General features: G+C 47.9%; 1 protein-coding gene across 1 annotated transcript in view; it reads right to left on the bottom strand.

Annotated features, from left to right (window-relative positions):
• Positions 1–1,355: 1,355 nt before the first annotated feature.
• NTN4 (netrin 4) overlaps positions 1,356–26,045 on the bottom strand; it is a gene marked incomplete at its 5' end in the record, with an annotated part of 48,669 nt that continues 23,979 nt past the window's right edge. Inside the window, 7 exons of the mRNA XM_084268352.1 lie at positions 1,356–3,158; positions 6,011–6,181; positions 7,639–7,707; positions 8,901–9,013; positions 9,699–9,915; positions 16,409–16,597; positions 17,829–17,955. Of these exons, the coding sequence (XP_084124478.1) occupies positions 3,022–3,158; positions 6,011–6,181; positions 7,639–7,707; positions 8,901–9,013; positions 9,699–9,915; positions 16,409–16,597; positions 17,829–17,955 (1,023 nt within the window). The 3' untranslated portion in view covers positions 1,356–3,021. The remainder of the gene's footprint in view (positions 3,159–6,010; positions 6,182–7,638; positions 7,708–8,900; positions 9,014–9,698; positions 9,916–16,408; positions 16,598–17,828; positions 17,956–26,045) is intronic.

Here is a 26,045-nt window from a genome sequence, read left to right as displayed (position 1 = left end):
AAGGCCAGAGGGCTATTTCTGAAAGTAAAGATGCTTCTGTGGATGCAGCTGCCGACTTCAATTGTGATCAAGCTGTTTTTCCTGCCACTGATTTTTGTCCCAAGCAGGACTGGTCAAAGCATTGCTGCTCCTGGAGTCATCATGCAATAAATCTACTCTGCAGGTGGGCAGGGACAGACTTCCCCTTCTCATGCATGTTACAGATGGGGTTAGAAAGATAAACCAGGCAAGCTGCTTTCCTGAATGCACTCAGTTGCCAGGATTTACTGTCCAAGCTGAGAGAGGCTTGGCTGGCCACCTTGTCACTGTGGGTAATCCCACGCGGATGGAGGGATATCCCGCTTACCCCATTGTGGTAAAAGGACGTTTCCTCTACCAGGCACAATTCCCTCACAGAAACTCTAAAGGGCAGATTTTCCCTACAGAAACAATTCTCTTTCCTCTGTAAAACGTTCAGTGCCCAGACCCCAGGCTCAGACCCGACCTGACCCAGGGTCAGACAAGGTGCCATAAGCAGGGTCCACCCCCAGAGCCATTCCGGTTCCCTGTGGTTTTTGAGCCGCCTGGGGCTGAGGACCTCCCTGCTCACACCCTTCAGCTTTCACAATGCCACGTTAATCAACTGGACGTTGTAAGTGTAGTTTTAATGGCATTAAAACGAAATGAAACTAAAAATATGCCAAGCAGGTAAAACTGTGAAGTTTTAAATCAAAGCAGAGCTATTGGAGGCTCTTCGTCTCCGGGTGTCTCCACAGGAGTCTTTCCCTGACCTCTCCTCCAGTGGGACATGGGTGGTGCCTGGTGCCCCCGCAGTCACTGATTAACTGCCCACCTGGAGAGCTGCTGCCCATGCTGTGGCTCATGCCTGGACCCCCCGGCCACTCATTTCTGATGCTTGACTTCACTCTGCAGCGTTTTTATAGAGCTTTTGCCATAGAGTTTGTTTCCCACAGCCTATTTTTTTTTGCCCCCTTTTACAGTTTCAAATGTAGGGAGTGAGCCTGATTTCCACCATCCCTGGCTAGCTTTTTGTGCTTTGCAGCTCAGCCATCAGATGGCTTGTGTGGATGCAAGGACCTGCCCAGCTTTGAAAATACTTAGGTACAGTTCCCCTTCTTATGAGAAGAGTTTACAAGCCTCCCAAAATAGAGGTGAAATGGGATTTCTGTGAGCCACCCATGCTACCTGGCTTTTTATCATATGGTGAACGTAACCCCCTCCCCACCCCCCTAAGAGGAAAATACCCCCAGAGCAGCTTCTTCTCACCCAGCAACGTCTTCACTGTGCTCTCTAGTGCAGGCACAAGGACTGCGATGCCAGTGTCATAAGCAGTAACAGAAGACAAAGATGTTGAACTCATATTATATTTATTACATACATGAGATATAAAAACAAATTACCAAAATAGGATTTTAAATTTTTTTTAATTTTTTTTAAAGAGAGTCCACAGGACCTTGAAAGAAAAATACATATGTAAAGCGGATTGGTAGACTTGTGACTTGTCTGGTGGTGTGTGTCTTCCTTTTGCCCTCACACTGATGAACAAAATACACTCTATGCAATGTGGTTTACAGATGCTTTACAGAAACAGATATATTTTAGTGCTGAAAACGGCAGTAAACTGTGCTATATTCCATACTGGTGTTAATGAGGAAGTATAATGGCCATATATGTTGCAAACAGTAACACAGAAGAAAACAAAATGTTCAGTTTTAAATACTAACATAAAAATAAAATAAACTCCAGGCCCACCATGAATCACTGGGTCGTGATACGTGAATGCGAGTCCTTTCCGTTCTCTGCATCCACTGCTTTTCCTGCAGGCAGTTTCTCTCCTCAGGCAATTGCATTTTTTAACTCTCAAAAGTCTCTTCTTCTGCTTCTCACAACTGCTTGCGAAGTCTCGCTGGAGTCCTGCCCACGGGGTCCACGTGCTGGTCTGAAGCTGGGACTTCAGTGCAAATACTTTATCTTTCAGATTGCATTCTCAGATACTCTGAGTGGCCAGTGCCAGGCTGGCCATTCCCTTTATACCATTAACGCCATCCAGCTGGGGGGGGTGGGGGTGGGGGTGGGGGGTGTCTTCAGGAGTGCTTCTGTTTCAGGGAGTTATTTTTCACGTGTCACCTTCAACCTCTTCTTTCCCCAACACAATTAGACTTCCCGCACTGTGAAGTGGCAGGTAGTAAAGTGCTTTATACAATGAAATATTTACACTAGGGCTTAGGGTTCGTTTTTTAACACTTCAAGGACAAAAGCTCAGAGACTCTTCAAACCTCCGGAGCTGGCTCTTCTCTGTGGCCATGAGGTGGGTGGAGAGCTGGCCTCTGCCCTGCATCGTGCTTGTGCCAAAGCAGAGGGATTCGGCCTGCTCCCGTACCTCCATCCTTGCCAGCACCGGCAGAGAATTTAGCCCTCAGAACCTACAGTGGGGTGACCAGGTTAAAAGAGGGTGATACCTGATTCTCTTCGATGGGTGCCATCTCCTAACCTGAGGGGCTGGTTCTAAAGAGTGCTCGTCACTGCCACGCTGCTGCCAGCACCTGCCCACTGCTGCAGCCATTGCCTTCCCCACAGCATCCTCTGGGAGCCTCTGGAAGTCGCTGAGGATCTGTGCTGGCAGCACTGGCAGCGCTGTTTTGCTTGGCAGCTCTAACTTGTGGGCATGCTTTCCCTCTCTAGGGTGGCAATTTAGTCTGGGGCGATGGGTGGGTTCTCAGGAGTTGCTCTAACTTCACTCTGGAGAGAGAGAGAGAGAGACACAAGCGTCCGCCCTTCCTTTCATTTCCTCCAAGGTAAGGATGAGCTGGGCTCAGGCGAGGCCCTGGCAAGGAAGCTACCGGCGGGTGAATGAGCATTGGCTGGGAAAGGTTAAATCAGGCAGCGCTTACAACTCTGACGCCTTGCTACATGTTTTGGCACTATTTTCTTACATTCCAGTTTTCATCCTAGAGGTCTTCTCTCTGCGAAGGCTGTTGCGTTTGGTGCATAAAGGAATTGCCCTTCGGCGCTCGCACGCTTCTAGTTGCAGTCTCTCTTCAGAATCTCCAGGACCTTTCTTCCAAGAGCCGACTTCCACTGGTGGACAAAACTCTTCATGTTGACAATGAGCCTGCCCGTTCGGGTGTCCTCATGTCCTGCCACAAGGTACTCCAAGCCTGCAAACCAGCAAAGCGGTCAGGAACTGCACAGCACTACGCTCCAGAGGCCCACTGATGCTGCCAAGCCAGCCTGGATATCATAGAATCACAGAATGGTCTGGGTTGGAAGGGACCCCAAGCATCATAGAGTTCCAACCCTCCTGCCACAGGCAGGGCCACCAACCTCCAGGCCTGGATCTACACAAGGTTGCCCAGGGCCCCATCCAACCTGGCCTTGAACACCTCCAGGGTGTTCAAGTTCTATGGATATCTAGTCCCATGGAAAAAAGGACTTATACAAAGAAATATTTATGCATATTGATTCTTTCATATATCTCTATATCTTTGCCTCTACCTGTATCTGTGGAAAAAAACCACCTCTGTGGCACACCTGTCAGTAATGCAGCATACAACCTCTGATCTTCTTGGCTTCTAAATGTAAATGGAAGCTGAAGTGTGGTGTGAGGGGAGGGAGGAGGGCTGCACTGTAAGTTTTTATACCTCATTTGTGAGCTGCTATTACCTTCATTTGGCAGCCTCCTGCCTCACCCCTCCCTGAATACACCTGAGCCTGGAAACTGGTGGGTTCAGCGCTTCCCAGGCAATGACAGTGCAGGACAGATCAGTGCTGGTGCATTGCTCAAAATAATCAGTGCCTCCTTTGCAGGCAAAGGCACGCTGGACCCTGACAAGAGGCAGCACTAGATTTCACAGCATGAGCACCCCAGAAGAACCTGAGGCGTTGGCAGCCACACTGAAAAGAGCTGCATCACCTCCTGCCTCTGCCAGCTGTTTCAGAGGCATGACAGCAGCAGTGAGATCTGTGGCAGTGTTTCTTTAGCTAATTCAAGGAGAGGAATTGGCTCCTCTTCCCTTGCAGATGGCTGGGACCTTTACATCTTTCAGCTTAGTGTCCTACCAGAAGCCCAACCTGCCTCTGAGGGTGTATGTGGAAGGGAAGGTGTGGCAAGAGTAGCGAATATCCCACCGTAGGAAGGAGCACATTTATCATCTGAAACAGCCCATGGAGATCTGATAAATGCTTGGAGTTTGCATTTCTTGCCAGAGCATTTAAGAGCCTACCCTCCTTTAGGTATGCCTCTAGCCTGGTGAAACAGAATAAAAATATGTCTTTCTTTTATTTTTATCTTTAATCTCCTCTATGTTTTTAGGAGATGTGACTTCCATTACAACTATGTGTCAGGAAATTGCTTTGTATCAGCTTGGCTTTTCACCCAGCTGTTGTTGGTTTATTCATCTGGAAGTCAGAAGCTCTTATAGAGATGGTCAAACCTGCTAATGTAGCATTGCCAACCATTCAGAAATGAATGTGGTAGCTAAAGGAAAACATGAGATTAAAAAAAAAATCTGAGATTTCCCCCCCCTTTGAAATGATTGAACCTTGAAGATGCACTCAGCTGATGTTTTCAAGTTTCCCATTAGGACTAAACTTCACTCCTTCTTTCCAACATGAAAGCTGACATTCATTTATAGTCATGGAACTCCAGCAGCTCCACTTCAAGACAATACCAAGCTTTGCTCATGAGAGCTGGCAAGGGAGTAACACTTCATGTGTCAGGTGCCTGCATCCTCCCTAAAGATAACTGCACCTCCATCCTTCTGCTGGTATCCCAGTGACCTTCACAGATTGTGTGACTGACACAGTCTTTGCTGGGGAAAACCAGTGGAGCTCCTCCAGAGGTAGCAGAGTCGCAAAGCTTGGTGTCAGGTGTGGGGCTGCCCTGCATGCCTGTTGTCTGACAGCTTTCCTGGCGTTCCTCCAGGTTCACATTAATGCTTTCTTGCTTGCATTTGCATTGCATATGGAAAAATAATCCAGCTGTATCTATTTAATTATAGATTTATGGTGTTTTAGCTGTATCCAAAGTTTTACTGCACTTAAACTGTAAAGTCTTGCCTAAGGCTGCTGATTCATCCAACCCTTGCCCCTGACAAGGCTTCCTGAATTACAGCTGTGCTATCACAGCAGCTTTGCCTTCAAAGCCAAAGACGGTCACTCAGGTAGAGATGAAAGAATACTGCAAACACCTCATCAATGAATAACCTTTCTGCATGATCCAGCCTCACAGACAGCCCTTTCCCACCTCCACGAAGGAAGTTCCTACTGCTGCATATGTAAAGGTCGTCCCAGCACTGAAGTTGAGCTTTTGATCAGTGATTTCCAAGTGATGTGTGTGCCTCACAAAGAAAACCCTTTATCTGAACTAGCTGGTAACTGTTGTAAAGAAAGGTGTGTCAGCCTGGGCTTAGTTTTGCTTTATTGAAGAAAAACCTGAGTCTGCATGTCCTCATCCCTGTGCTGGAGGCTGCACACACTGTTCAGCCACCATGGGTTTTACTCCATTTCAGTGACAGGAGATGAAAGAAAACTGTGAAGCCAAATCTGCCCTCTCGCTGCGTAAGAGAACCTCTTCCTTTTGTAGATGCAAATCAGCATTACTTTCAAAAGAGACACCTTCCCTTGAGTTTAGATTATAATTTTAGTATAATATCAGTACTCAAATTAGATATAAATGTGTTTTTATGGATTCAAATTAGCATTAGTTTTGAAAAGATATGTCATGTAGTCGGGGTACGATAGGTGCCTCTCTCCCTCTGGGAACAGACTGAGACAGGTAAAGCTGTATGAATGTCATTATGCTTCATAAAGAGAATCAGATGTTTGAAAGTTTGTAGAATGAACCAAGTTTTTCTCCACAAAATTCAAATTTGATGGAGATTGCTGTTGGAATCTAAGAGATGTAACAGCCAGTAATTTAATCAACACCTGGCTGCAATCTCGGCTCATTGGCATGAGGGGACAGAGGGGTGGGAATGAGACCTGTGTAAATGGGGTGGGTCAAACGTACCAGGATTGAGGATGGGACAAGTGCAGCCTCTGTTAGTCCAGGATTCAGGGTAGAGCGTCCTCTTGCCCCGGAGGATCTTCAGCTTTGTGGATTTCAAGACTTTCTTGATCTTCACATTGACTTCTGCGTGGGAGCCTTTGTCATGGGCTGACAAGATCTTTGTTTTGATCACTGGGAAGACACAAATTCAAACCCTGAAATACATAAACTATTTACAATAGTTTGGGGTTTTTGGGTTTGTTGTTTTTTTTTTTTTTTTTTCTCTAGTGCAGGTGTGTGGGCAAAGCCATGAGGACAATCAGTTACAGTGAAGTCAGCCTGATGCTACTTGCTGGGAAGCCCAAGGTGAGCAGAGCTGATGGACAAGGACATATGTCCCCATACCCATGGGCAGAAATGCTGCTGGTTGGTTTGGAGTATTTTGAACTCACAGATAACCCACAGGCATACTCCCACCGTCTGAGTCCCCGTGTGTTGGAGGCTCAGGTCCCACATGTGAGCCTCCTGACCATGCTGATACCTGTCCTGGCAGGTGCTTTATTCAGTGTGGTGCATTAGGAAGCTCAAGGGAACTTCTCCTGCTGTATGACCTCCTGGAGCTCATGATGAGCCCCATAACTCACCTGTCCCTCCAGTTTAGCTGACACCTTTGCACGTTGAGTGATGAAAGGGTGGGAAGCCTGAGTGCACTTTAGATAAGATTTATGAACTTGGGTCTTTTGTGACTTTTTTTTTTTTTTAAATTTCTTATCTTTTGGAAGATTAAACACGGTCACTATCGCAGCCAGGGAGCAAAGCAAAGCAGAATCAGATTTTTCCCTAATATCGCTAAGCCAGGGCTATATTTCAACAGCTGTCGGCCCCTTGAACTTCCCTTTGTAGGTTGCTCCCCAGCCTGCAGAGGTAGGGGTTATCTCTCTGTGCATTTTCAACTTCTGTGCAAAACAAAGCAGGTGAAGAGACCCCTGGAAGGCTGTCAAAGAAGGGAGTGCTACACGGAGCATTCCTTGCTCTGCTGTGGTATAAAGGAGTCGGTTCAGTGGGACACATGGAAGAGGTCTTGGGAAACAAAGTGCCTTCTCTTATTCATTTAAATCCAACAGACACATAGACAATACACATCACTCCATGCAACAGACGAACCCTGTTGACAGAGGAAAGATCCCAGTGGTTGCTGGAGTCGTTTTCTCTGTGTGGTGATCACTGTCCCTCCTTACATTCAGTGTAATTCGTATTTAATGATTTCTGGACTGTGCTTGGGGCACCTGGTCTACAGACAGAGTTTCAGTGATGCATTTTTTGGAAACAGTGCTTTATGGTCTGTCTCGGACCTAGACAACTCTCAGGGAAGCTTCCAGATCTTCCCCCCCACCCCACCCCATGATTTTGGCACAAGGGTATTTTAATAGCAAGAGAGGTGGGGAGCAGGGGAAAACACTTCCCCTACCTTGAGATGGGACCATGAGATCTAAGTATTTGAGAAAGGTCAAAGATCTGCCCTTAGATTAAGTCGCCCAAGGATTTGCCAGTATGGAGAGGCACACAGATCAGTACCTCTCATGCTTCACACTCTTGCACTTCCCCGCAGCACCTCCCTTTAAACCCCTGCCGCCTCACTCACAACTCACCGTAGGTGTACTTCATCCCGCAGAAGACCTTGGGATTCCCTAAAACTTGCTCTTTACATTCGCATTTACCTGGGGAAAGAGAAGGAAGCAAACAGCTGTGGATTGTACCTAAAAGACAGGAATGGGCAGAGCCCAGGACCTGCCAGAAGTTTCCACGTGGTCCACAAGCCCTGTGCAAAAAAAAAAAAAAAGCCCTATTTTCAGATCCTGACTGAATACATAATCTTAGCCCAAGGGCAATTATTCCTTGTTTACAATTTGAAGAGAAGGGAAACAAAGGCCTCATTATTTTGCCTTGGGATGCGAATAACATCCATGCCTTTCCCCGTGGTATTTTCCACACCGTAATGTACCAGACGAAGTTTTAAAAGGAAACGTTGCAGAGGTTAAGGCAGATTGATGACTTCCGTGATCCTAGGACAAAGAATAACACGATATACTTATTTACGTCCAGAATGAAGTCGCCCAGACAAATGATGGAGCTTTCCCCTCAATTAACTCAATTATTGTATCTTGGAGATGCTATCGTGCCGCTTTCTGAGAGCGCAGGAAGTGACGCATGCCTGCTTGCATGCAGTGATTGCTGGGGGGGGGGGGGACGGCTTGACGTGGTGCCGTGGGGCCAACCTGCCTCCCAGCAACCTCACACGGCACCCAGCCCCGACAAAATGGGGCAGGGGGGGACAGGGGCGCAGTACCTTTCCCGGCTGTGGCAGTAGCTGAAACACTAGGTCCTCTCGAATTGCATCCTAAGCTGCAGTTGATGCCAAAATTGTGGTGTTGGGGAAATAAATTCTGAGTTAGAAACACTCTAATTCCCTGCCAGTGGAGCGGCCAGCCCCACCCTCTAAGTAATGTTGCTGGTTTGTCCAACACGTAATAGTCCTAATGAATACAGAGGCACGTGTAAAGCACGATGGCCAAGTAAAACACCAGAGCATTCAGCCTTGAAATTCGGAGCTGGGACTGCAAACTCAGGCAGGCAGCTCTTGCCTTTATCCACAGCTGAGTGCTGGGTACAGCCTTCCGGCATGGACAGGCTGCCTAAAGGGTTTGCATGTCCTCACACTGATGGGATGAGCCGTAAGGCTCCTCTGGCTTCTGGAGAGAAAGGAGGTGGTCACACAGGACACCAATGGGGGAACGTCTATCCCCGCCAGCAATTGCCAGGGCACTAATTACACCCCAGTGCAGAAGACTCTATCCATGCTAGCTGGTGGCAGGAGGGACAGGGCAGGGAAACGTGTGAAGCACCATCCTACCCGAGTGCCGGAGTGCTGAGAAGCCCTGCTCATCCTCCCAGTCCCAGGAGGGCTCGCTCTCATTGAGCATGGCCTGGAAAGGTGGTGCTTCATTGTGCCAGGTCGTGTCTGAGCTGTTGGGGGAAAAGAGAGATGGTCATCCTTCCTCCTGCAGCAGACAGAAAGCAGGGCCACTACCAACCTATCCTCTGGGCACAACCTGACAGCGTCTTGGTGGTGTTAAAGGCAAGGGGCAGTTTTGGAAAGCAAACAGGTTGAGTGTTGTTAGAGTGAGTCATGAATCTATTTGGGGTTTAAAATATGTTATATGGATTTATATGCTATAAATATCCCCAGCTTGGTAGGAAAAAAAGCTACGTGTGAGATCCGGAGAGTGGGATACTATTACAATGTGTGTCTTCTCAGAGTCAGAGCCTGCCTCTAAGTCCAGTCATTGCAAGCTGAATTGTTACAGAACCATATGGAGCCTTTGGTCTTGTCTCACCCAGATCTCCCTGATGTTCACATTTTGCTCATCAAAAGGAAGCAACTGTGAAGGTTGTGGATAACACCCCATGCATTAATACCTGCACCGAGAGGCAATAATCCAACGGTGTGTCAGGAACACAGATTAACTGCAACTTCAGCTCCTGCTTCAACTCCAACTCCTGACCACCCCAAACCCCACATATTTTATATAATGGTTTTTTTCAGACCATGTGCTGTGCATAAATCAGGTCAGAGCAGTGCTTTCCCTGCGACTGAGATCATGGAGGTAATGTTGAGGCTGGGGAGGGTCACCAGGACCCCCCAACTCACCTGCTGCTGCGGCAGTCACCGGTGTGGGGGTCGCAGCTGCGGGCACAGTCACAGGGGCGACAGCCATAGGCACCGAAGCCCCAGTAGCCGGGGAGGCAGTGGTCACAGCGGGGCCCCGCCACGCCGGGCTTGCAGGGACAGTCACCAGTGCTGGGATCACAGAAGGTGCGGGGACCCAGGGGGAGCGCGGCTGATCCCAGGGGGTGGCAGGAACAAGCTGCAGAAGACACCGTGGAGGAAGAGACAGGATCTGTGAGTGCAAAAGCTCTGTCCTCCTAACTCTTGCCTTTTATGTATTTATAAACATGAATAAGGTCACCCCTCAGTCTCCTCCAAGCTACAGAGGCCCAGCTCCCTCAGCCTGTCCTCATAAGGAAGATGCTCCACTCCTTTAATCATCTTGGTGGCCCTGTGCTGGACTCTTTCAAGGAGTTCCCTGTCCTTGAACTGAGGGGCTCAGAACTGGACACAATATTCCAGATGTGGCCTCACCAGGGCAGAGTAGAGTAGGAGAAGGGCCTCTCTTGACCTACTAACCATACCCCTCCTAATACACCCCAGGATGCTACTGGCATTGCCATTAGCCATGAGGGCACATTGCTGGCTCATGGTCACCCTGCTGTCCACCAGGACCCCCAGGTCTGCTCTCCAACAAGCCAGTCCCCAGCCTATACTGGTACCTGGGGTTGTTCTTCCCTAGATGCAAGACCCTACACTTGCTCTTGTTAAATCTCATTAAACTTCTCCCCACCCAGCTTTCCTGCCTGTCCAAGTCTTGCTGAAAGGCAGCACAGCCTCTGGTGTGTCAGCCACCCCTCCCAGTTTTGTGTTGTCAGCAAACTTGTCGACTGTACACTCTATTCCCTCAACTGTCTTGCAACTAGGTGGTTAACACCCCCTCCCCCCCCCCAAACCAACTACCTTAGAAAAGTAATTTTAATTAAAGTGGAGGTTGAACAAAAAGTACCCCTCTGTTGCTATCTGATTTTCTTTTAAAGGCATCATTTCAAGACACTATAAAAAAGAATGAGGACACCGATGGCTCAGAGCTGTACTTTTGCACATACTCCAGGACAGGAGCTTGTGCAGCTGCTCTTCTCTCCTCCCCCACAGCCCCTTGCAGCAGAAGCATACTGGGACACACGGGGGGAAACGTCTGTTCTCACAAATCAGAAAGGACATCCTAATACAGGTGGTGTGAGGTTTTCCTTATATCATTATTAGGATTTTTCTTTTGGATAAATACAATTCGTGTCTGGTGCAAGACTGTGGTCTTCCCATCACCCTTCTGTCCCCCCCGCCCCCCAAGATGTTAATCTTCTCCAAGATCAGAAACACAGCTACCAAAAGTGTGAGCCAAACCTCTGAGCATTCAGCCTGGCCAGCAGGCAACACTGTGCCACGCAGGACCAATAGCAGGGTGACCCATGCCCTCCTTCCCTCACCATTTGGGTCCCCGACTAGGCCGTGCTGCAGTCAGCCTTGTGCATTACATCAAAAACAATTCCCTGCTGAAAGGCTTTTGTCTAAGACTCTATTTACATAACAATTAGATTTCCTGAGAAAATTTCATTTGGAAGGAAAATTTGTCACCAAATTCTAGTACCAATGCTTTTATTTTGCAACCAGGAAGGCAATAAAGCAGAAAAGCCACTGCATGTTCTTTCTTTCTCTTAAAATACTTACTGTTACACACACACACATACAGATGTATTTAACTTTGCTCTGACAACATTCTTGTGGTTTCAGGGTTTTGACATATCTGAAGTGTCGTTTCAAAATATTAAAGGATAGATTAATATTGGCAGTTAACTTGGAGGCGACGACGATTCCAAAATCTTTGCCAAAGTAATCCCCAAATTTCCCCCACCCTTTCCATTCCCAAACAAATATAATTATATAAAATTAAAAGATTAGAAGGCCTCTCCACAAACTGTGTAACTAGCTGCAGGCAGTGAACTCCAGTACCTTTAATAGCATAGTTTTCAACAGCGCTCACCAAGGCTCGCATACCTTTCTCCTGAAGTCTATGAAGTGTTTTACACCTGACACATGCAGCCAAATGCTCCCTTTTCCTACTAGATGTGGTGGGTATTTCTGGCATTCCTCAGCCCCTTCAGGGGAAATATCAAGCACTTCAAGCTCTTCTGTTCTCCTGCAGTTAGTGAGCTGAACCTGTGGCTCAGAGAGCGATTTGGCCCTGTTTCAGTTGGGTTGCAGCAGAGTTTTCCTTCAAACCCTACTGGGATTGGAGCTTTTTATGCTCTAGACAACAACTTTGCACAATTTCTTTTTTCTAATAGAAAATCTCATGGTGGTGGCACACCGTTGTGAGACAAGAATATTACATTTACAAGGGCTGTTGTGAAAAATACAACAGCAAGCTCACAGGCAATTAAAATGGCAATTCACCATGAGAATGTAGTTGGCTATACCTATTAACAAAAGCTGTAAAGAGATGCAGCTTGTTGTAAAGGTTGGGCATTTCTACAAGGACTGTGTACCCACCTCCACGGACCACATCCTTCCTAGCTGTTCCACTGTGAGTTCCCAAGGTGCTTTCCACCAGCAGCCAACAAACAGAAGGTTTTTGGTTTTGCACCTAGGGTGGAGGCCTGAGATGACACTAAGTGGCATTATTCTGAATGCTTTTGGTGGCAAATTTACAGCACAGTAAATATTTGTGATGAACTGCAGTGGAAACGTGCTGGGCAATGTAGAGGCAGAAGAGAGACTCCAGAGCTCAAATGTGAATGCATTGTGCCAAGTTTGAAAGAAATGCCTGAAAATAGGACCAAGTGCTTCCAAGCTATAGTAACGTCAGGAAGAAAAGGACTGCAGGACTGCTGCTGCAACATTTGGCAGCTGCAGCTACTGCTCCCTCATGGGCTGCTGCTCTGAGTGTTGGGTTTACACCCCGTTTTCCTCCTTCCACCTAATCTGTGCCACACTGCAGTACAGATAGCCAGGGACCCACCTCCAGGAAGGTGAGAGGAGCAGCCAAGCAGCAGATAAAGCAGCTCCAGGCCGTGTTGGATGGCACTTTGTGGTGGATATACAGGCACAGAGCACAAAACTCTCAGCGTGAAGCTTTGGGGCAATGCTTGGCTCATGTGTTGGGGCCATCCCATGGGAGACGCTGGGGTTTTCCATGGCCAAGGGAGCTCCAGTGAGAGAAGGGTTGGCTGGGCACCAAGAGAAGCCTTCCACAGGGCTGATTCTTTTTGCTTTCCTTTCAATTCATAACCAGCGTTGCTAAAACAACAATTAACCTCCCTGTACTCCCTAGCAGTGTTCTGCATGTCACTTCCCCACGTGTATGAACTAACAGCCGCCTGTCTCAGCGTCACGTGTGCTGACTGGGATCGAAACCCAGTGAAAGGGACTCTGTTAGGGCAGGAATTCCCCCTCCCCCCCATCGGTGATACCGTTGAGGTTTCTTCAGCTGCCAGCTAACCTTTGGAAATGACAAATATTTACCTTCAAAAACCTACAGTTGAAAAGCAAAAATAAACTCAGCAATTATAAACCCCGATTTATTGTTGGCAATTATACTGTAGTTGAGGCTTAAAAATTCATAAGGGATGTAAAGAAAAGGACTGATATGTATGGCAGGGGGAAAGAGTCATCAGATTGCTGTTTTAAGTGGCAGAACATCTCATTTTATCAGGTACACACCTACTCCTGAGCAAATATTATATACGCTCTTCACGTACAAGAATCTATAAAGTATCCTTAAAGATTATGGCTTAACAACTCCTTTATTTACTTTGACCTTGGTATTTTTAAATGTTCAATGCTGCCCTGCAGTTGAGCAATAACGGTGCCTTGAGCCAGAAGCAAGCAGGCAACTCCATGGCGTTCCCTGAAAGGATAACAGGGCACCACGCGTGTCCCTTGTTCTTGCAGACCATGGTACGGTCCTTGGAAGTGTGCCAGGCATAGGCTGTAATCAGTCTTATATAATTTAATTTAACAGTCATTAGTCATTTGCTACGGCCCTGCGAGCTGCGGCCTCCCCCGTGGGATGCCGGGTCCTCGGGTGCAGCCCAGCAGCAGGAAACCAGAAGGGAAATGGGGAAGTGGTCTTGGGGAGGAGAACATTTGTGAGGGTTTGAAAAGCCCAGAGAGAAATAATCGGTGTGCTTGCAGCAATAGGGTCCCTGAAAGGAAAGCATTCAGATAATCCCTACACTTTTGTGGAACCCAGTTTATGCCGGGGAAAGTTGTCTCCCTGAGCACTTTGTGCTCTGTCACTCATAAATATGGGGGGTGTGAGGTGTGTCCCCCAAAAAAAAGAGAAAGAAAAAGAGAGAGACAAAAAATAGATGTACTTAACGTAAAAGGTAAATAAATGTAGACTTTTTCTCACTGTACTCAGGGCTGTCTTACAGTTCTCATCAACTATATGTTACCTTTGGCCTTTAAGTAGCAGAGTTCACAAATACACAGTGGTACAGAAAGAGGCTGGATTGTTGCTTTAAAGAGTAATGGAAACAAATGCATGGTCTTTATGTCACTATAAAACAACGTGGAAAGTGGAATGCCACAGGCTAGTGATGTAGAGATGGATGCAGAAAGCTGAGAGGACCGAGCACTGGCATATGTCAACAAAAATACCCATTAATCATCTCATCTCCACAGCTTCATCCTGCCCTGAAGGGCTGGCAGGAACTTCAAATCGAGCCTCCTGGGATTTGGCTAACATATAGCTAATGATGTGATGTAATGCCTGACTTCATTAGCACTGGTCTAACTTGCACACAGGCACACGCACGCTGTTGGCAGCCTTCCCTTTGAGCTAGTGGCTGTTCAGCAGCAATACATCCAGAGACCTCTGTTTGCATCTGGTTCTGCAAGGAAGGAGGGGTTCCATGGTGGCCAGTGCAGGAGATGCTGTTTGGCTTCCTCTCAGACTCTCCAAACAGCTGCAGGATTTGGACTGGGTGTTATGGCACCAGGAAAATGCTATGACGGGTCCCTTGTCAAACTCTGTCTCCTCGATGGGCCACATGAGATGTCACAGGAGACAGTGGACACTCCTACCACCTCCAAGGTGAAGTGGGTTATTTTTAAGTGTCCAGAAGCCAGCGCTCAAATCAGTGCCAAAGCTTGAACTGGCTTCAGTGGCCTTGGAAAAGTGCATGCTCTTCCCTGATGTCAGCTGGCACGTAAAGAGCATCACAAATTACAGTCCTAGGGAAGGTGGCAGAACCCCAGTAGAAGCACATTTCAGAGCTTGAGGGTCCCATAAAGAGTTTATTTCAGTCTTTCATCTACCAGGAGGCAATTAATCCAATTGTTTGGGGTTTTTAAATCAGCAAGACTGAATTAATGTATTGTAAAAAAAACTCTCAAGCTTCTTCTTTGGGTCTAGATACAAGATTTAACCTGTTTTTTCACTAATGAGACTCTAAACCAAAAGTTCGTTGCTTAAGTTTTGGCAATAATTACAAGGGGAAAGTATCTGATGTTCAGGGGAGACTTGGAACTTCTATGTACACAAGTATGTAAAGGAACTTAAAAAAGTTGTTAAATGCACTGTTTGAAAAACAAATTTGTGTACATACTACAGCAGTGAAATGATTATTTACATAAGTAATGCAGAACTGTAGTCAATTCTGTTTTCACAAAGAGAATTAGGGTTGTAAAACAGGCAGCTCATCTGTTGCGGTTCCTCCTTGGAAACAGTGAAAGGTGCAGAGGAGGAGGAGGACTTCTTCTCTGGAATTTTGGTGGGGCTGCCCAGAGTCTCACAAGGATGATATGCGGTGAGGCAACAGGACAAAAACAGTCCTTCCCCAACCAACCCTGCAGGCAAAAGTGAAAGTGCACACACCCTCCCACCCCCAAAAGGTTTCTCTTCCTTTAAATACAGGAATTTCTCCTTTGCAGGAGACAGATGGGCTCAGTCTCCCCTCAAATGACACAAGAAGGGTGTCAGTCAGATGTTTTTATGTGGCCTATGAAGTTCCTCCTCCAGATTTGGGTCAGTGAGGAGCAATCCAGTGAAGCCCATGGGTACCTGTGGGCGCAGAGATGAAGCCATGCCTACGCTCTGTATTTAGCTGACCAGTGTGATGTGCTCAGTGTGGTTTGGGGATCTGGAGTCCCCCACGGTGAGTCACCATTGCTCCCTGGGGAGAGTGGCCTTTGGATGGCTGCTTTTGCTCGGGAAATATTTAATTTCACATGTGGCCAAGTCATTGCTTTTGGCCTGGCCTCCTCGGTGTCACAGCTTCTGGACTATCACTTCATTTGTGTTCTGTCTCTCCATCCATGCCCACCTGCTGCTGCCACAAACACGCACTGGTGGGCGATGCTGTTTATCAGCTGCTGCACCCCTGTTGCAATCCCAAGGCACCCCTCCTCTGGGCTTGAGGTCATCACCAAACAAGGACAACATGCAAACATGATGCTGCTTCTGCTCTCCAAAAATAGCCGGAGAAAGTAAGTGAATCATCTGGCTTTCCCTGCCTTGAAGCTGCAGGGATCCTTGGGATAGATTGATCAACAGCATCTGCTTTTTGCCCTGCAAACTGTACCATTGCTTTTAGCCAACAGCATCACAAAGGCAATTCAGAGAGCTCCCTGTCCTTCGTTGGAGCAAGTTGATTGCTCCAAGGACAGGCAGGAAGATCTTACCGTCTTTCCTTTGATGCCTTCTTACTTAAGAGAAGCATTTGACTAGTGAAAGGTTTCTGACTTACGTTTGCAGGCATCTGGGGCAGAGAAGGGCTTCCTGAGGTCCCTGTAGAAGCCTGGCTTGCAGCGCTGGCAGTGCTGCCCTTCCGTGTTGTGCTGGCAGTTGTCGCAGACGCCGCCGCTGCGATTGCCCGATGCCAGCCACGCATCCATATCAAAATGACAAGTGTCAGCATGCCCATTACACTTGCAGGCTGAAACGAAGCCAAAGGGAAAAGAAAGAGTCATTAAGGCAGTGAAAGATGTTGATTTATGGAGAAGAAACACAAAACCCCAAAGCATGTTCGGGAAGGGGAGACCCAGCCTACAAACCCATTGTTCATTTGAACGTGTGAAGTATCATCTCATTTTCATCCACGCTTCCCAACCTCTTGTGGTGACATTTAAGAAAGGATAATGCCTTTAATTCTTTTATTTCAAGTACGAGTTTTGCAGTAGAAGGGCCGCAATGTGGTCAGGTTGGCACAGGGAGACCTCCCACGTTCACTGCTCCTTCTGGGGTGGGATCCTTCTCTCCCTGCTTTAGAAATAAGCAGTGCCCTGAACAGCACCTGGGATGCTCCTTACAGCTGAGGGAGGGAACAAGCAGGTGGATGGAAGGTGTGTGAGAGAAGTTGAGCATCCCCTTTTCCAGGCATGGGCAGTGACAGAAGTCTGGATGCCCACAGGACTGAAGTTGGAGACCGAATGAGATCTGTTCCAACCTCTGCAGGGAAACAGGGATTCACTGGCACTCCCGTGAGGAACATCAATTCTGCAGCAAGCTATGACCACATGCAGGCAGGCTGACACTAGCTTAAGTGTTGGTAGCATCCTAGCCACACCAAGACAGTGCTCAGCATGCCTGAAAACCTTCCTGGCATGATGCAGTTAATCCTCAGCACCCTCCTGGCTAGGATGCTGCCTGTTAGTGAAGCAGATCATCTTGTGATCTCTGCAGTCCCTCGCAGCCTGCACTTTCCCCAGAGCCCCTGGCTCCTCCTGCCCCCAGCACCCAACAGCTGACCAGAGCCCAGGTCCAGCAGCTGAAGGCCATAGCTCCTGCAAACATGCTTGTCAGTGGTGTCCATTGAGGGGACAACACTGTGCCCCCATTGCATCCAAGGCACCCAGGCAGTCTTGCCCACAGCACAAGGCTACATCTGAGGGAGATGTGCTTGGGACCCACAGAAAGGCAACATGGTCTCATGAGGAGACCAAACAAGGAGCTTTGTGAGCAAGGCTGAGAAAGGTTGTCCTTGCCATACAAGCGTGCAGTGGGTGCTGGGCAGGAATGTGGCACCGGCTCTCCACTCACCAAGCTGCTTCTCAAAGAGCTGCCCACCACCTCAGTATCTGCTGCCCCTTGGAAATACAGATGTGCACCGAGAAAGTGTTTTGCTCCAGCAGAGGCTCTGGAGATGCTGTTCCTGGCTGGATACTTACACTGGCACTCTTTGGGGGCTCCAGTTTTGCCGTCGGCAGCCTGCCAAGGCTGGTCGTTGTACAGAGGGGCACAGTGCTGGCAGTGGGATCCTGCTGTGTTGTGCTTGCACATGCATTTCCCATGGACCTAGTAGGGCAAAGAGAGCAAGGATCACCCATGGCAATGCCCAAAGGATCTCTGGGGCACAAGCAGTGCCCATATACAGGAGATACCTCACCAGCTACATGCTATTACAGAGGCTAGAAAGAGGTCTAACATAATGTGTCTCAGTGTCTAATTCAGTCAGAAGCAAATAATCTGCAGTTATGCTACTGATTAGATTAGTGTTTGTGGATCTGCAGGTCATGGTATCCTATAATCACAGTTTTCTTTTTTATTATTATTATTCTTATATTTTGAGATCTAAAATACTCCCCAGTAGAGATTTTCCAGACGCAGCATGGACAAATCAAAAGAGGCCAAGATTCAAAGCATCCTTGAGAAACACTATAAAACCTTTCTCTCTCTTGCACCTTCCTAGACATCAGTAAACTTTTGCACGTCTGCAGGGACTGCTTTCACCATCTCAGCATCAGCTCTGTGTGACCAGTCACCAGAGAAAAAAAGAAATTCAACTCCCTGAAACAGATATCTACTCATCCTAGGCAGAGTTTTTAACCCACAAAGAACCAGTGATAGTAAAAAGGCTGTAGGGGACTACACTTGGATATCTTCATGACAGATAGGTGACTTAGCAGCTAGACAGCCCAGTGTGAGGGGTAATTAGAGATGAAAAGCCAGCATAGCATGCTCAGTGCCAGCTGCCCTGTCAGCTGCTGGCATTGCTCACACTGCTGGCAAAAGCAAAGAAAACAGGACGTAGCCAGAGGGCAAGAGCAGCCCAGAAGCCCCTAGATACAATGAAATCAAGCTCAGAAGCAGCCTGGCTCCTCCAGCAAGGCTGAAGGCTCTGCTTTTTACCAGGGAGCATGGCAGGGAGCTACCCACCACAGCCATTTCGGTGGCTGCCTATTCCTGCACCTTCACTCTGCTCAACATCTTGCTTTCACGTGCAGTTTCACTACGAGCATTTCTGCTGCAAACCTCTCTCCAGACAGCTAAAGCACGGCCAGGCTGAAGGCACAACCGGCACCCTGTGCTTGCTGAAACACAGTGTCTTACGGTGCCCATTCCTTCACCGGCCGTGGGGAAAATGGTAGAGAAGGTGGCAATAAACCAAGCGTGGGTCGGCTTCTCCTGCTGCTTGGTAATGAGCCAGAGATCTCAGCCTGCCCTGCCAGCACAGCCCTGCACTCGTGCCACAGGTTGGCCACAAAACTAAGGCAGCTGGGGAGCTGCACCAGGTGCCGGCCACTTTTGGCATCAGGAGCAGCACGGGGCGGTTGGGGTAGCTGGAGACCCAGCCCAGAGCTGGGGCATGGCTGTAGCTGCTGCTGGAACCTGCTGCCTTCCGCTCTGATTAACTTGTGGTTTTATGAGTGTGCTGCTCCCAGCTGCAGGACTGGCTGCCCAGAGCTGCCATGGGAAAGGTTCCCCCGAAAAAGCAGACCAGTAAGCAAAACAGAAGAGGAACCTGAGCACGTTGTAAGCAGCTCCTGCTTGTACGTAGGTGCACACATACACACCACACCCACTCCTGGCTAATGATGGCTTTCTGATCTAGTTTTCTTTTCATTAATAGATTTAATCTGCTATCTCACAGGGGCCAGTGATAAAACTTTCCAGTGGACCTTGAAGGTCCTTAACAGACTTTTCAGCAGCGACGCAAATAGCAAAACCTTTTGAAAACTTTTCAAGTGATCCTTTCCTGCCTTGTTGAAATGCCTGGATCATGAAAGTGGGAATAAGCAAAATACAGTCCAGCAACTGGACTACATAAACAATGGACAGAGACAGACAGAGTCTGAATGCACGATCATCTAAGCTAAAACACAACTGCTAGGATAACATTGCATTCTGTGCTATTTTGGCCTCATCTCAGGTATCAGTTGTCTCACCAATACCTGATACAACAATACCAGTTGGCCTGCATTGATATATGCCCAAATGTGCCCTACTGTTTGAAAGAAATGAGAAGCAAATATAGAAAAGAAATAAATCAAAATTGCAGAAGTAATATTCAGTTCTCAAAATGTGTCAAAGGGAGAGAAAACCAGATCAGAACCAGGTGGTCCTTTGGTGCTTTTGTGGTCCTGATGCGAAAGCAGGAGAGATGAGGGAGAAGACTTGCAAACAGGGGTATGTCTCAGACACAGTGACTCTTGGGGTTACAGTGGGGGCTCATGATCTCCCTGCCTGCCCCCACATCCCGCAGCCTCACCCTTCAAATTCAGCTCCCCCCTTGCCAAAGCTGCACAAAGAATCAAAATTAATCAATCAGCCACCTGCTGCTCAGCATTAATAATATGTGACTTTGAAACTTAGCAGCACCTAAGAATCTCTCAAAGGATTAAACACCCCAGGACACCAGCACAGAGTGAGATAAAACTCCCTGCTGAGGAGCATTCATGGTCCCAAGGCATAAGAGGCTCCATTTTCTGAAAGCCCAAGTACCGTATAATAGAGCATGGCACATGCCCAGGATAGGGGGAGGTGGGTGAAAATAAAACAGAGAGGGTGGGTATCCCAAGAACCTGATGTGCAGACATTAATTTGGTATGCAAGGTCATCATTAAATCGCTGAATGGCTGCATGCCAACCTCTTAATCTGTATATGAACTCTAAAGAAAGAAGTTTTATAACCTTAAAAAACTGCTACAGCAATGGCAGACTTGGGGGCTCTCAGAAGAGGTGTTGCTGGTGAGAGGTGTCCCTGCCCATGGCAGAAGGGTTGGAACTTGATGATCTTTAAAGCCTGTTCCAGCCCTCACCTTTCTATGCTTCTATTCTAAGGAGCACTACAAAAAAAGGCCAAATTTGGAGATGCTGCAAATCAAGTCAGCAGGTGTTTAGAGTGTCCCTGAGACAGGGCAGGACATGATGCTCCTGGACCTGATTGCTTGTGAAGGTATGATGCACCTGGGTGAAGGAAATGAATGGTCTGGCTGAAAAGCTTAAAAATAATAACAGAATAGAATAGTAATTCTGTGTAACAGCAAGTGCAGGGTCAGCACAGAGGTCTGTAGGGGTGGGCACCCCGGCTCCCCGGGTGACTCAGTGGGGCTGGAAACCCACTCCTGGTAAGGGCTGCTGCAGCCTGGGTCAGGGGGAACCACATCTTCCCAGTCCTTATCATGAGGGTGCTGCTTTGCAGACTCTTCTCCTCCAGGGTTTATCACAACCAGATTCTTTGGCATCTTCGTCAGATGCTCCTTCCCAAGCCCAGATCTAGCCATGGGTCCTGTACCCACTTTGTAGAAGTGCCATCTTGGCATGGGCTGGGCTGGCCCTTCAGTGTCCCAGCCTGCCATGCACTCTTGGCAAACCCAACTGCCCCTGCTTGCCCTGGGGCAAGGGGCTCATGATCTCAGTGGGACTCATGCCTGGGTGAGCGCCCATGGGGGCACAGGATATGATGGCCGGCTGGCATGGCTTCTTCAATAGCTGCCCATGCCAGATCCAACCTCTGGGAGCAAGCACTGGAAAAGGTAGCTGGGTTCCCAGTTCCCATGGTGCCAAGCCTTTACATTGACTCAAACAGCCAGGATCCCAAGAAAAATCTGCCTCCACAAGGGACTTGACTTGTTCTTCGCTGCAACTGTTTTGTTAATACCTTTTTTCTCTACCCCTTTTTTTTTCCCAGAAATTTAATGAAAGCTGGACTGAAGTGCTTCAAAAACCTTGCCTCAGGCCGATGTGTTTATTGTCTTTCAATAGCATTACAAGGATTACCCTCCAAAAGAGCTCTACTTTAAACATCTCTCCATCCTAGCTTCACCCCATCGAAGAAGATATCCTCTTTTCTTCTGTGCAATTCCAGCATGACAGAAAAGCTTTTCATGCCTCGGAAACAGCAGAAGAAGGTGAATATTAGCAAGCCCTTTCTTGCAGCAGGCAGGTATTTTTGTTTAGTTCTAAAGAAATACAGTGACAGTTGAAAATGGGAGAAAGAAAGGAGAAAAATAATGGGCAGCAGGAGGGAAAGAGAAGCAGCAGCAAGTGAAAAACAGCCAACAGACTGTCTACACTGCAAGAAATGAATGCTCTTAAGAGCTGTAGGAGGGCCAGATGCAAGGCTGTGATGCCCTGTAAGCTCCCTGCTGTACCAACGAGCGTCTGGGAGCTGGGGCTGAGAAACCAGCCCGGCAGCTCTGCTGGGACACAAAGTAGAGGAGGGAAATGGTGTACCCTGCATCTCTGGCATCTCAGCACCTTTCTGAAGGCAGGCTGCGACCCCCAAGCATCAACAAAAGAAAGAAGACCTTCCCCCACCCCCACCCCCACTTTTAATTCACCTCGATTTACATGTGAGGGTAAGGCAGACCCACTCGGGTCACCCTGGAGCATCGCTAAGTACACAAACACAATCCCCAGTACGTCTCCCCGCCACAAGCATTCACACGCCTCGGCTCACTTTCAGCAGCAAAGCCCTCCCCGCTCCATCTTTCATTTTGTCACGGGGTCTTTACACCCCAGCTCACTCTCACACTGTTCCCCTTCTTTGCTCGGCAGCCCCCGCCGCACCGCCAGTCATTAGAGGGCACAATGCAAACAGTGTTACAAAAGTTGACTCCGGTGAGATAAAGGAGTGACTGATTTCTCCCTACAAAGACAGTTGCTAGGGCATGCTTCCTTCCCCAGCCTTTTGTTGCTGAATTATAACCTCCCAGCGCTTCCTTTCAGATTGCAAATATGTGGGTTGGTGGGTTGGGTTTCCCCCCCCCCCCTCTTCAGTCTTATAAAATACTTTCCTCCTTAACTTATCCCGATCCAAAATTTGGGGCAGTGAGAAAGAAATGCTGCACTGAGGGGGAAAATGCTTTCAGTCACCTGTTAGGAATTGATTTCTATTGCAAGAGCTCACCCACTATATCTCACCCAACATAAATGTTACACCAAAACAAATTAGAGAGCTTTCTTTCCTTCACTCTGTGTTGAGTCTGTTTTGCTCATGTTGTTGATTACAGGATGATCTTTCCCTGTCCTTACCTTGACTCCTAAGCCTCTCAAAATATATTTTTTCCCCTGTCCAACTGAAAAGGGGAGTGATGGATCAACTTTGGTGGGTGTCTGGCCTCCAGCCCGGGCTAAACCACCACAGAAAATCACTGTCCCAAAGACCCAATCGCGTACATAGGCTAAGGAGCAGGGAGGAGCAATTGCTTTTAATAGAGTCTCTTTCTTGGAACTGCTAAAACTGTGTTTTCTCTTTTTTTGGTTTGGGATTTAGTTGGGTTGTTTTCACTTTCAGGGAAAATGGGCATGGTATCAGCCTAGAGGAAAACCAAGGCATTCATGCCGAGTCCCCAGCGATAGCTTTTAAACTGTGCTGCGCCCGAGCCTCTGTGCCAATTTTAGAAGCGATGCCTACTGGCTGCTGTCGGCGTGCAGGGAGGTATTCTTTCCCAAAGCACCAGACAACCAAATTTATGCATGAGAAAATTCTCATATCCTATCTTGTTCCTGTGAAAGAATACAAAGCTTGTTGTCCGGGGAGTGGGGGACGTCTGGAAGGGTTTGGGTTTTTTTTAATTCCTTGTACAATAGGCTTCTGTCAGTACTGCTGGGGAAGACCTTCAGCATCTTTTGATGTCAGTAGCACAGTAACAATTTATAACAGCCACTGGGTTGGCTATGTGGGAAGGGGGAGGAATATTCACCCTGCCCGACTATACAGAAGTTCTTTAGTGTGGTAGCTCGGTCTACCTGGGATCCCAACCATGGTGTATATCTCCACTCCTTCATAACTATGGAAAGAGCCCAGGGAGATCCGCTGGCTAACTTGGGTACATCAACTGCCTGCCTAAAATTAGGTGAGGTATATCTGGGGCTTGGTGCCTAATCGTTGGGCAACTGCCAGAAATCAAGTTCAGATGCATTCGCTGATCAGGTTCCTGAACTGATTTGTTTGTCCAGCCTGGAAAATGAAGCACAGTTCCTGGAAAACTCCTTGACTCACACTGACACGGCACTTCAGACTGCTGAAGAAGCATATGAGCATAGTTGCAGCAGTACCATTTCAGTACGGCAGCAGTGCCCCACCAAACTGCTTTAGGCACAAGTCCACTGAAGGTTTTTCATGGCCAGATTCTAGTTTCCCATTTCCTTTCTTCAGAGCAAAGATAACTGCTGTATCATGTTACTAAAACTGCCACTGAAGGGAAAAGAGAGCAAGAGGAAAGCCAAACCAGACTGCTTCACCTGGTCTCTCCCCGTCCAGTGCAGGACAAAGGTGTGCAGGCAGGGCTGTGCTAGTGGGAGTATAGGAGAGGAAAGCCAGGGGACAGTGGGAAACATTAGATACTTGATAATACTGGATTATCAATGAGATAATGACTCATCAATTGACAATGAGATATCATCTCATAGGGGTAAAAGCAGGAACCCCTACAAGGACACAGCCTTCTGAGACAGAGAGCTCAGGCCAGCTGTGAAAACCACTTAGTTGTTGCAGGATTCTGCAGCCAAGGAGTCTCTGAGATGGATGAACTCCTGCCCTCACCTTGAGACAGAACTGCACATCCCAGGTAAGGTATCTCTGAGTTTGGATTACCCACTTAGGAGTCCCAGATTGTAAGGTCCTACCTATTTCTAGGCTAATCTCCTCTCTCACAACTTTTGCCATAGGTGCAAGCAGGCCATGGGGGTGCTTTGGCTGGCAAAGGGCAAAAAGCTCCATACATAGAGGTACTGACAAGGGGTGAGGGGCTCCTATGTTACATATCAACAGAAAAAAAAACAGTCTTCTCATGGCCACTGAAGATCAGGAGTGATCTCCTGTGCCTGTGAATCCATATGGTGTGAGGTGTGTTTATCCATGCACATCTTCCTCGATCGTGCACTGGGCTGTTGTTGACAAGATATGGGCAGTGATACTTGTAATAAATTTGAGAGGAGTGGGGAAGAGAAGGAAGAGTATCTGTGTCACCCTGATGGCTATTTGTTGCACACAAGTGTGTTACAAGGGACAGTCAGGATCATGCTACCCGCAAGGAGCAGCCTTTGCCACTGCTGGAAGGCAGCCAGGTCTTCTCTGAAGGCTTCCCTGCAGCTCACGGAGAGGTGCCCTCCCCTGGAGCTGGAGCCTCACCTGTATATTCAGAATTCACCTAAAGGTTGACACAGCATTTCTGATGCTCAAAAGAACCCAAAGCTTTCCTACATTTCCTCACACCTTTAGGAACTGCTGGCAAGATTTGCTCTGTGGTACCCAGACAGTCACCACCACACAGAAGAGCATCTTGGAGAGTGTTGCAGCAGGATGGTGGTGAGGGCACAGACACACATCTTTTATCAGGCCCTGGCTATTGCTTTCTGCTCTTGGGGCTAATGTGAAATATTTTTTCTCACAGTGAATGTTTGGAAGCTGTAAGGTCCACCTTTGCTCGGAGTCAACTCAGGAGGTTATCCCACCCCAGTGAACAGAGGTAGACCTGCTTCTGCTGGGCTGGAAGGAGCCATCATTGTTCATGGAGCCATCCTGTTTACATCCCACCCCCACGTCTCGAGGATGTCCTGTGTTGCTAATATCTCATAGCCAAGCTGTACTTCTAGCCTCCTTTCAGCCACTCAGAATGTTTACCTTCAAAACTGTCAGCTTCTCAGCACATGATGGCCTGACCCTTGGGAAAAAATGCATTCAATAGGAGGAACCCCACAGCAGCAAGCTGAACTGATGGGCCAAGCTGAGTGGAGCTTCCTGGCCCCAACCCTGGTCCCTGCACCAAACCTGCTTGAGCAGCAGCCACCAGCATCCCTGCATGCCTGTGCAGTTTTGTCAGATCCTCTCCAGGTGAGAAGGCTGAAATACTCCCAGTTGATTTGTGAGATCCACCCAGCTACTCCCAGTGCTGCCAGAACACCCCAGCTTGCTGCCCACAGCAGCCCATGAGAAAAATATATCATGTCCAGTTCTTCTGCTGGCCAACCAGGGACTGAAACTAAGCCTGCAGTTAGGGTTTTGCCCATGGGCTGAGACCAAGTAGGGCATTAAGAAAACTTGTGCATATACTTATATTACTTTTTATGGAAAAGATTATTTTGTTGTTGTTTTGTTTTGTTTTTTTTTCTTAAAAGATCTTAAACTTGCTCAAATTTTGATGTTAACTCTCTGTCTC

This window comes from Gallinula chloropus, assembly GCF_964237585.1.
Source record: "Gallinula chloropus genome assembly, chromosome: 1".
Lineage (NCBI taxonomy): Eukaryota > Metazoa > Chordata > Aves > Gruiformes > Rallidae > Gallinula > Gallinula chloropus.
This window is presented reverse-complemented; position numbering and strand designations above follow the sequence as displayed.